We start from the raw sequence: 11,666 nt of genomic DNA, 5'->3' as shown, positions 1-11,666 counted from the left end.
ATATGCTTTTACCGCTTATTTTTGTGAGGAGCTGAGGCTGCTATAGCACGCATTCATTGTACACTTACAAGGTTTTGCTGTTCGTGTCCATTCTGTCTCACTTAAGTGGCGAAAACAAGTCCGACTTGTGCAAATCACGACGATCAAAGTCCGCATGGTGACACAGTCCCGGTAATTTAAGAAGATGCAGAAGGTTTTGACACCGTTGTTAGCTTCAGAGTGAACAATGGGCTGCCGACAAAGATGGCGGAGCTACCGGGGGCCGATTCGAAACGCGCATGCGCAACAGTTCAGCCAGAGGCGACTTGGAAGGAAATTACAAAATAATCATTAAATATATTTTATATAATGAGAGTTATACATGTATATTTACATACTGCCTCGTTATTTGTAATTTTCTAATATGTGAAATTTTTATTTTAATTACTTTTAAACTATATATATATATATATATATATATACATACATACATACATACACACACACATACATACAGGTGCTGGTCATAAAATTAGAATACCATGAAAAAGTAGATTGATTTCAGTAATTCCATTTAAAAAGTGAAACTTGTATATTATATTCATACATTACATACAAACTCATATATTTCAGATGTTTATTTTGTTTAATTTTGATGATTACAAATGACAACAAATGAAAATCTCAAATTCATCATATCAGAAAATTTGAATATTGTGAAAAGGTTCAAAATTGATGGCCCCTGGTGCCACACTCTAATCAGCTAATTAACTCAAACCACCTGCAAAAGCCTTTAAATGGTCTTTCAGTCTAGTTCTATAGGCTACACAATCATGGGGAAGACTGCTGACTTGACAGTTGTCCAAAAGACGACCATCGACACCTTGCACAAGGAGGGCAAGACACAAAAGGTCATCGCTAAAGAGGCTGGCTGTTCACAGAGCTCAGTGTCCAAGCACATTAATAGAGAGGCGAAGGGAAGGAAATGATGTGGTCGAAAAAAGTGTACAAGCAAGAGAGATAACCGCACCCTGGAGAGGATTGTGAAACAAAACCCATTCAAAAATGTGGGGGAGATTCACAAAGAGTGGACTGCAGCTGGAGTGAGTGCTTCAAGAACCACCACACACAGACGTATGAAAGACATGGGTTTCTGCTGTCGCATTCCTTGTGTCAAGCCACTCTTGAACCACAGACAGCGTCAGAAGCGTCTAAAGAGAAACAGGACTGGACTGCTGGTGAGTGGTCCAAAGTCATGTTCTCTGATGAAAGTAAATTTTGCATTTCCTTTGGAAATCAAGGTCCCAGAGTCTGGAGGAAAAGAAGAGAGGCACTTCATCCACGTTGCTTGAAGTCCAGTGTAAAGTTTCCACAGTCAGTGATGGTTTGGGGTGCCATGTCATCTGCTGGTGTTGGTCCATTGTGTTTTCTGAGGTCCAGGGTCAACGCAGCCACATACCAGGAAGTTTTAGAGCACTTCATGCTTCCTGCAGCTGACCAACTTTTTGGAGATGCAGATTTCATTTTCCAACAGGACTTGGCACCTGCACACAGTGCCAAAGCTACCAGTACCTGGTTGAAGGACCATGGTATCCCTGTTCTTAATTGGCCAGCAAACTCTCCTGACCTTAACCCCATAGAAAATCTATGGGGTATTGTGAAGAAGAAGATGCAATACACCAGACCCAACAATTCAGAAGAGCTAAAAGCCACTATTAGAGCAACCTGGGCTATCATAACACCTGAGCAGTGCCACAGACTGATCGACTCCATGCCACGCCGCATTGCTGCAGTAATACAGGCCAAAGGAGGCCCAACTAAATACTGAGTGCTGTACATGCTCATACTTTTCATGTTCATACTTTTCAGTTGGCCAACATTTCTATAAATCCTTTGTTTTTATTGGTCTTCAGTAATATTCTAATTTTCTGATATGATGAATTTTAGATTTTCATTTGTTGTCATTTGTAATCATCAAAATTAAACAAAATAAACATCTGAAATATATGAGTTTGTATGTAATGTATGAATATAATATACAAGTTTCACTTTTTAAATGGAATTACTGAAATCAATCTACTTTTTCATTATATTCTAATTTTATGACCAGCACCTGTATATATTGTCATTTGAACAAATCTAAAAGTACTGCATACTATCTGTTGTGTAAAAATTTGTGCAAGTTCTTTAATTTGAGTTACCTTTTCAAAATTATAAAACCATCTGTTTGCTATTGTAGTTGTTTTTATGTAAAGTCTCAAAGTATATTAAATATCTCTAAAGCATATTTTATTTACGGTCGGTTTTATATTAAAATAAAACTAAAATTAAATATTTCAACACCTTAAGTCTTTCAAATACATCACAGTTCTTTTACGGTAATATTTAACATTTAAATGTTTCTCCTACCAGGATAAAAGGTAATTTTCCGTCTTTTTGTTATTTCTAGATTTATTATAACTGTTTATTTTCTTCCATCTTATCACCCAAACTAATTTCTCATACATATAAAATACTAAATTAGGAGAAATATTAAACAGCAGAAGAACTAGGAAAAAGCTTTTCCTAATTCTTCTGCTGTTTAATATTTCTCCTACATTACAAAAAATATAAAACATGGATATATCTTACATGTGGATATTTATGCTGGATTTGCAAACTTAGCCATCGCCATATTTTTTTTTTCTATTTGCCAGAAAGGTTTGCGTTTGCACCTTTAATGCTAAACATAATTTTCCCATCTCATATTTTTCATTCCACTGATTTGTTTAGATTAATTTCAACAAACAGGTATAAAAAATTGAGTCGTTTTAAAGGTCAAACAGGTTTTATTTACAAGTGATCTATTTACATATCCAGTTAGTAAATTGAACACTAAAAAGATGAACATTTATACAGCTTTGGTAATTGTTGTACTTAAATGCTGCTCTTTCTTTAAGACTTTGTTTTGTGAAAAACATTGAATAATCCTAGCCCTTATATAGGAAAGGCTACCACTATACACAACAGCATCCCTTTGTTTACCGTATTTTTGGGTAAACAACTCCTGGATAAAGCAAACAAAAAACTAACAAATCTCATTTGTTGTAAAACACTTCAAGTAAAACTTCAGTCTCTGATTTAAAACTCAGTATATAAATTCAAATTCTCAACATAAAACAAGCATAAAAAAACTAAACAAACAATGAAAAAAAAAGTCCAGTTATTTGCACATTTGTATCAAGATGATTCAGTCCAAAAGTTGTTGAAAAAAAGTGTGCAAAGATATTCTAAGATCCTTCTCTAGGTCTCATCTTGGACAGATGCTGTGGTCAGTCATGAGTTTCTCCATTCTTTTAATCTTGCGTTTGTTTTTTGGCATGGGTTTGTCGTACATGCCGTTCCTAAGGAGATGCTCTTTGCTGTGATGAATCTGAGCGCCATGCTGTAGCTGGAAGGAGCACAGGGCTTTCAGAGGCCTCAGCAGTATCTGTCAGGATGAAACATAGATGAAAAAAAAAAGAAAAAAAACTTAATAGGATCATGACAACCTATGCATGTAAACAATAAAAATTTTTTTTTTTTTTTAAATTAGGAAATAGTAAAAAAAACAAAAAACACACGAAGCACAGAAAGCTTAAGTCAACCACGGAATAAAAGATGCTGCTCAGGCTGAATTGGATGGTGGCAATAAAAAAAAACAACAACAAAAAAAACACTTCACCCACTTCAAAATATTCAAAAGTTTGACGGAAGTATACAGCTATGTACATGGAAAAACCAAAATGCCTTTTGAGGAAATGTTTTGTGGTCAGATGAGTGTTTCTATTTAAATTTGATGCAAAGTTTGAGAATGTTTAAAAAACAAAATGCTACTTGACATGTTTCCCTCCACTGAAGGACTCTAACATGACCCAGAGCCATAGAGATAAGGGAGTTCTGACAACTCCATTGACGACAACTGGTAACATTTCAAAGAGAAGCAGCAACCCAAGGAGCTTAAATAGCTCGAGGGAAGTTAGGTGCTCATGCTAGCATTGCCATAAACGTTAGAAAACCATGCTGAACTACACGAAAATAGATCAGAACTTAAATATGCCATCATACTCTCCATTTCTACCTGGCATTAAGTAATATTAATAAAAGAATATGTTTGAGATGGATAGACATTTTATTTGTTACATGCTCAGTTATAAACAATGCAATGCAATAAAACAAATATAGTATTTATAAAACTGCATCCACCTATACTTAACACCTATTATGTTGGTAGAAAATGATAGTTAGGTTGTCTACTCATCTCTGTAAATAAAACATTAGCCTCTCCAAATATAGGCTGGGACTTTAACACGTTAATTTTGATTAATTAATTATAAAACATTTTGATGCGTTAAAAAAATGTGATGTGTACAAAAAATGTAACGCGATCAACTTCATTTTGTTATTTACGTTTCTTGTAAAACTGATGCACAAACAGCATCACGGGTGTTAGTCCACCAGGAATATAAAAGCTTAACCAAATACGAGTTCTGCAGTGAGGTGTACTTACCAAATATCTCGAATCGATATGGACACCTAGGCTATGGCGTAGGTGCATCAACGTTCACCATAATAAGCGCCAGGAGTCAGGACAATGAACATTATTTATTTGTGTAACTGGCTTAATGACAAAAAGCAATATTGGTGGCCTAAATGTTTTAATTGCACTAAATGCTGCACACTTCACTTTGCGTAGGAGAGATTGTACTATAACTAATGTTTATGTGCTAAAACTAATGTTCTCTAATGTAATCTTCAGAACTCTATTAAAGTAATTTTAATACATTTTTTTACACAAATATAAAATATCAGGAGTTTCTAAAGAAGCTTAAATATTTTAACTTTGACCAATCTGATGGTCGAATAACGTAAATGGTTGGATTAAAAACAATATATGTGTTGTTGTGCTTATATAATTATTCAATATTGAGAAAGAAAAGTAGGTTTTGAATTGGAAAAGTGGTAATTAATTATAGACCCTGTAATTGATGCAATAAAAAAAAATAATATATATATATATATATATATATATATATATATATATATATATATATATATATATATTTGTTTGTGTGTGCGTAAGTATAAAAAAGCTAATTTCAAATGGTCAACAGAACTATATAATGAGTACAACCTCTCCATTGGTCAACCTTTCGGTAATAGTTGTGTATTTAGTGAAATAATTACCAAAAGTTTCAGATCTGCCTGATTTTTCAACGGGAACTATTTGACAAAATAGGAAGCTAACTAGCTTGGTCTTCCAGTGGCACAATTCTCCTATCCCCGAGGCTCTGATGAGGCTGTGCGAAGCGTCACACGCTGATGTTATGGTCAGTTGTAGTAAACAGGAAGTAGAGTTAGCAAGCTAGCATAGACCATAGTTCAGTGATGGATTGAAGTTTTCAATGGATAATGGTGTGTTGCAAACGGACCAGTTGTACTTCCTTTATCATGCCAGCTAGCATTAGCCATGGTTCATGCCAATCATCAAAGAGAGAAGTTTAATTCCAATTCTGCGTTTACAACGCCAGAGGCAGAAACGGCTGATCAGTTATGGAGGTAAATATTTGCTACTTTAGAAGTTATTCAAAAATGTGTTTCAATCTCTTAAACTTTTTTCAAAAAAAGCCTAAAACCACTTCAACCGAGCATAAAAACTTTTTAGCAAACTTTTTAGTTTATTCATTTTTGCCATTTCCATCAAGCTCTTCTGTGATACTTTAAAATTAAAAATGCATTTTGATTGAAACACATCTACAGGCTTAGGTAAGTTTTTTTCTTTTTTTCCTGCAAATAGTGATCTAAAAATAATAATAATAACTTTCCTAAAAATCTGTGTAAATGCCCTTAACTAGAGCAGGTAAATAAGGTGAACCGTCCTTTAAATGAGTATTGTTGCCCTTAAAATAAGATGATAATTTATTATTGTTTTTCCTTTCTTATTTGGTAATTTGTCTAACATGACGTAGTAAATTAGGGGAACATACAGTTATCTAAAAAAAAATAATAATAATTACTTAGATTAACATTTTTTTACAAAAGTTTAACTGATCCAAAAATGTGCTTCTATTTTTTATTTCATTTTATTTAGGTCAAAATATTTGCGTCCTATGGTAGAAACTAACAGGATAATTTCCCCCAAACACCACCAGGATCTTAATATTTTCATAATGTGTGGGTATTTTATCACACAGCCTGGTTCTGGTTCTGCGTGATTCGAAAACACTATGTGCTCCTGATCCAATTACCACTGCCTCTTGAATATCACAGAGAAATTCTTATTCGTTCAGGTTGCTGCTTTACTTTAAACTTAGACAATGGTTGATAGAAAAACAAAAAACCCAACATGATTGTCAAAAGTTTTAAATATTACTAGAATTTTTTTTTTGACAAAAAAAAAAAAAAAAAAAAAATCACCTCTTGGATCTCATCTTTCTGCTCCAGGATGGACAAAGCCACAGCAGCACACTCCAGCGTGGACAAACAGATGTTGGAAGGCTGTGTCCGGATCACATACTGGCTAGACAGCGTCCTGTTCAGCTGGACCTGATGAATCAAAGCAGAAGGGATCAATAGCTCTTCTGGATTTACCGTTGGGATGTGAATAAGATAAATGCTACTTGATGAAATTCAATTATCTCTATAAAGTGGTTTCTAAATGTATATTAATGCCAGGAAAGCAAATGTATGATTGATGTTAGGAGCGCTGACCTGTCTGTACAGAGAGAGGCTTATTGGAAAGAGAATATGCTGTGGTTTTTAAAAGAAACAATGCTTTGTTGAGCTAAACGGTAAACTAAATACATCTAGAAAACAGCTGATGGTTTGCAAAGCATGGTGATCAACTAAAATCCCACCTTCATCCAAACAGTTAACGACAAACAAACAAAACAGCAAGCCCTGCTGACAATATGCTTTGCTAATCCATGTATGGTTCGTTCTTTGGTTTTTTCGTTTCCAAACAATAACGAAAAAATAAAACAAGCATGTGTTTTTTTTTCTTTTCCGTTTTTAAAACGAAATTAGAAAAACGGCATTTGCAAAAATGAAAAAAAAAGTGTACGTTTTGGGAATTTTTTTAACTGCAATGGTTAAACCAAAGACAAACTTTTATTTTGTTGTTAATTCAACGGACCTTGTGGCAGAACCGGAAATGAAGACCTGAACTCCCAACAGATAACTTTTTTAGTTATCAGCAGGTGGCGGTAATGTACGCCTTCAATTTCTTGCCAACCACCATTACTATTCAAAAGAGGAGGAACTTTTTCGACGCATTTCATTGAGAGCTAATGATCCGTCTGCGTCCGACACATTGTTGTGTTCCATACAAAACCTTCTGACACTCATTACCGAGTAATGTGGAGCTCCATGGCGGCTCAAAGCATCACTGATTTCAGAGTGTGTTTTTCCTCTCACAAAAAGTTTGATAATCAATGCAGAAAGCAGTTCAAGTGCAGCCATTACCTTTTGTTTAGAAATGGTTTGTTTTGAAAATCATTTACATCCACTGTAAATGATTTTTCTTTGGCGACTTACTTCATTTCCGGTACCGCTACATATTAAAACAACAACCGTATTTTATTTTCATTTAGATGGCAAAACAAAACTCAAACGCTGTTCATTTTCTAATAATTCGATTTTTCATTTTTTCGATTTAGGTTTTAAAAACGGAAAAACAGAAAAACCACATGCTTGTTTTGTTTTTTCGTTTTTGTTTTGAAACGAAAAAAACAAAGAATGAACCATACACAGATTTTTGCTGCTGCAGGAAAAATATTATTTTATTTCTAAATAAAAATAAGGTAGTGAAGTCAGAGGAAGCACAGAAATAACAGAATCTTTTTGCAACACTGTATTCTCCAAAAAGGCACAATAGCTGTTCACTCAGGCCAACACAACCTGACGACAGTAGGAAAATAAGGAAGGCATGCTAGCTACGAACACAAGGTGCTACAATAATGTCCAATTTAAATTCTCTAATTATGGTTTGACTGTTTTAAAGAAATAGTGAAATCCAGCTTGACTGCAAAGCTGGTAAATGGTTGGGTACAATCTCTCACAAGTGTGACATCACCTCTATCTCTAACATGAATCATTCATTTTTAATCGTAGAAAGGTTCTGCATTGTCCCATTAAATGAATTGATTTGACAGGAACTCTAAACAGTAACTAAGGGCAGCGTCCTCTGATACATAAAATTGAATCCATCTGTCATTCAGATTGAAAAAAAAACCCACTATGTGTGATTGTGATCAAGAAATAGTGTTGCATAGATAAAAGCTAAAAATAAATAAGAGATTTTTCATGATGATATGATCACTATAAATGTATAGTATTGGTGAACCTAATAAAAGTAAATTAAAACAGTTTCACACACCTGTTTTGGAAGGTGAAACATGCTGTTTTTCAGGAACATATTTTTGGCCTGGCTCCATGTCCCGTCTATGATGATCACATTATGTTTCACGGTGGCGACCTCTTGGCATTGCACTAATTCCTCCAGGTTCTGGGATTTAGGTCCAGGGTATAGGATGAGTGTTCGGTCATCCTGACACACAGCAGCTAGCTCTGGATGCCTGAGGGTGGAAAAAACATGAGCAAATGTAGCGATTTTTGGGCTAATTTTTACGGTGGCCTACTTACTTTTCTTCATTAAACCTCCTTCCTACTATAACGTTGCATTTTCCTTGTGGCAAACATGCAGCTAAAAGAGGCACAGTTCGAAGTACTCTGCTTTCCTGCAAGCAGAAGACAATAAAATTAAAGCCAATAGGTTTGATATCATCTGGTACATCTAGTTTCATAAAAAAAAAATAAAAAAATAGATCTTACAGTAGCTTTCATAAGCTCTCAAACCACTATCAGAATCAGGTTAAAAGAAAAATGTTGCCTCTTTGTCACAGTTTTTCCTCATTTCAACCCCAAACTTAAATTAACTGAATGGAATAGAAACAAGATGGCACAAAATTATGTATCAGAAAATTAAACATTCAAATTATTTTGCAGAAAGAAATCGAAAACATTTGTTGTGCGTATGTATTAGGCCCCCCAGAGTGTCATCCGCGCATGCGGACTGGAATTGTGACAGGCAGCCCGGGCCACAGGCGGCTACGCTCTACCCCTTCTATTCATTTTGCTAGCTAATCTAAATCTTTCAATTCCATTTTGAGAGCGAGATCATCTGTGGTAGTAGCACTAGACATCTTCCAGGCATGTGAGTTAAACTAGCTGCAGTTTAGCGGACAGGATGAATGAATGGTAGCCGTAGGCCTGTCACAACAACAAATTTTGCTGAACGATTAATTGTCTGAAAACTTATTGCGATAAACGTTAATATTGTTTGAAGACCTTTTTACTCTGACGTGGATAGTTTTTATTTATCGTGCAATTAATTGATTTATTGATTATCGGGACAGGCCTAGGTAGCCGGCACGCTGATGACGTCATACACGTGCCGCTTTGTTTTTAAAACATATAAATATAAAAAATATAACCACGGATGTCTGATTGACAGTGATTAACCTACATGTTATGAATGCTGGCGTACCATAAATGATAAATTATGAGCAGTTTAGTTTGTGCCTTCAAGTCGACTGCACATAAGAAGACATTACTTGGATATAACCTAACGGAATATCTTCAGAGCAGCTCCAACTGACACAAGACTCATATGGGTGAGTAGAACATGATGTAATAATGTAAAATCAAGGGCCCAATGTAAAAAAAAAAAAAAAAAAAAACGGTGTTCCTCTATAACAGGATCTGTCCATACATCCCTTCATTTTCCCTTCCTGCTGAATACTAGATCCCCCTCAGCATAAGGCTGCCATCACTGGGTTTCACATTGGTGATGGTGTTTAGTAGTGGCAGTTAATCTCTACAGCGTTAGCATTTCAGAGTGATGCAGTACTTTGAATTAGTCATCATTGAACTAAACTCAATGCATTCAAGTTTAAAAGGTCAAGATGTTAACTGTGCAGATGTCTATTAATGTCTATTTAATGAACCGATGAAATGGAGAGCTAAATACCTACGTTTACATTTGGGCTGAAAACAACTGATCGTGATTAATCGCTTATTGAAATAATTATCAACTAATTTAGTAAACGATTAATCGTTAACTGGAGTATAGAAACTGTAAAACAATCCTTAAGCTGACAGAGTGACCCATTTAGAGCAGTAATTATAAAACAACTATATAAACATTTGCAATAAAGACAAAAAAATTTTTTTTTATCTGTCAATATGATGTATCCAGAACCCCTCAATGGAAAAGTTTTAGTTTCACCTGTTTTAAATTCGTAAAATTATCACATGGCTATCACATTATTAATGAATTAATCAAAAAATAAATCGACAGATTAATTTGCAAAATAAGGGATAGTTGCAGCCCTGGTTTACAAATATTTTTATGCAAAGCATTTGGCAACGCTTGCATCCTCACAGAATCAAAAGATGAACACTTCAGAATGCAATACCTTATATTTAGAATGTGAACAAAATTACTAAAGTCATTGAACGCATCCATGTTAGATTAACCCACTCACCTCTGCAGGGTGCTGCACTACGTACAGACATGTGGACACCTCCAGTGGTTGTTGAGGAAGAAAGGGACAGAGACACACCTTCTGAGGGCGACTATATGGGAGGAAAGTTGAAGACGTGAAGCTGAGATATCCCAGTTATTTCCCCGTCTACAGCCCCCATCTCTCTGTTTTCAGCTGGTCTTCAGCTTTCTGAAACGATATGAATCTGTACCCTCATTAAAACATGCCAGACGCACGAGCGTGAATAAGAGGCAGACTTTATTTTCTTTGTTTTTTTAGGTTAGCTTCTCGTTCGGAGTGCTGTAACACATCGGCTAGCTAGCTTAGCTTAGCATTCATTTAGCTCACCGGCAGCGTAAACAGGTCGGTCTTCTTTCCTCAACTTCAACCGGGAGGGCAGTCAGGTCTCCAAAAGCGTCCACCAATTCATCATCCGTGCAAGAACTGTCACAAACCGTTAGTCCGTTTTCCTCCAGCGTGACAGTAGAGCACAAACATGGACCATTGTCCATTGCGGCGTTGGCCACGAGCTAACCTCAATGTTGCGTTCACGTACTTCGGAAAATAAAGTCTCTGCATTATGATACTTTCAAGTAATTGTTATTGATTAAAAAAATAATAAACGAGGGTTTAAACACATATTTAATGTGGTTAGATGAAGGATCAAGTAGCTGAATGCAAAGGTTTAAGATGTTTTTTCTCATAACTAAAACAAATCTTCCCACTTACAGGAACGCACCATACGCGATTGAATGGAGAAGAGGGCCGATATCCGCTGTAGAAATAGATCAACTAGAATTTTTTTAAATTATTCTTAAAAATGATAAATTACAAACATCACCAGCAAGTTACTCAATGCAGAGTAACAATTACATTTCACAGTAATTTATTGAATTTATTCGGAGTGCAATAAATATCAATGAATATAGATTTAAAAACATTAAATGTCCAAAAACAAACAAATAAACAAAAAACAGAATAGAAACTAGAAGCATAGCCAGCAGATTTTGCCCCAAATTGTGAAGTTGCATATGATTTGGTTCATTACCAAATTTAAATAATTTGTTCCTTTGGATGCAGGTAATTTTTTCCCCCTATGAAATCCACTAATACGTTTTTTAA

At 35.2% G+C, this 11,666-nt stretch overlaps 1 protein-coding gene across 1 annotated transcript; it reads right to left on the bottom strand.

Annotated features, from left to right (window-relative positions):
* Window positions 1-2,787: 2,787 nt before the first annotated feature.
* dtwd2 (DTW domain containing 2) lies at window positions 2,788-11,114 on the bottom strand. Its single transcript, XM_038292489.1, has 6 exons — window positions 10,893-11,114; window positions 10,545-10,635; window positions 8,641-8,735; window positions 8,375-8,573; window positions 6,415-6,543; window positions 2,788-3,448 (listed from the first exon to the last, which is right to left on the bottom strand). Exons 1-6 carry the CDS (start codon window positions 11,054-11,056, stop codon window positions 3,269-3,271), a joined length of 858 nt encoding a protein of 285 aa, XP_038148417.1. The 5' UTR covers window positions 11,057-11,114; the 3' UTR covers window positions 2,788-3,268.
* Window positions 11,115-11,666: the final 552 nt, after the last annotated feature.

The sequence above is a fragment of the Cyprinodon tularosa genome, unplaced genomic scaffold (genome assembly GCF_016077235.1).
Source record: "Cyprinodon tularosa strain WSP-4 unplaced genomic scaffold, ASM1607723v1 ctg313, whole genome shotgun sequence".
Classification (NCBI taxonomy): Eukaryota; Metazoa; Chordata; class Actinopteri; order Cyprinodontiformes; family Cyprinodontidae; genus Cyprinodon; species Cyprinodon tularosa.
The sequence above is the reverse complement of the archived record's forward strand: the minus strand, read 5'-3'. Positions and strand labels throughout refer to the sequence as shown.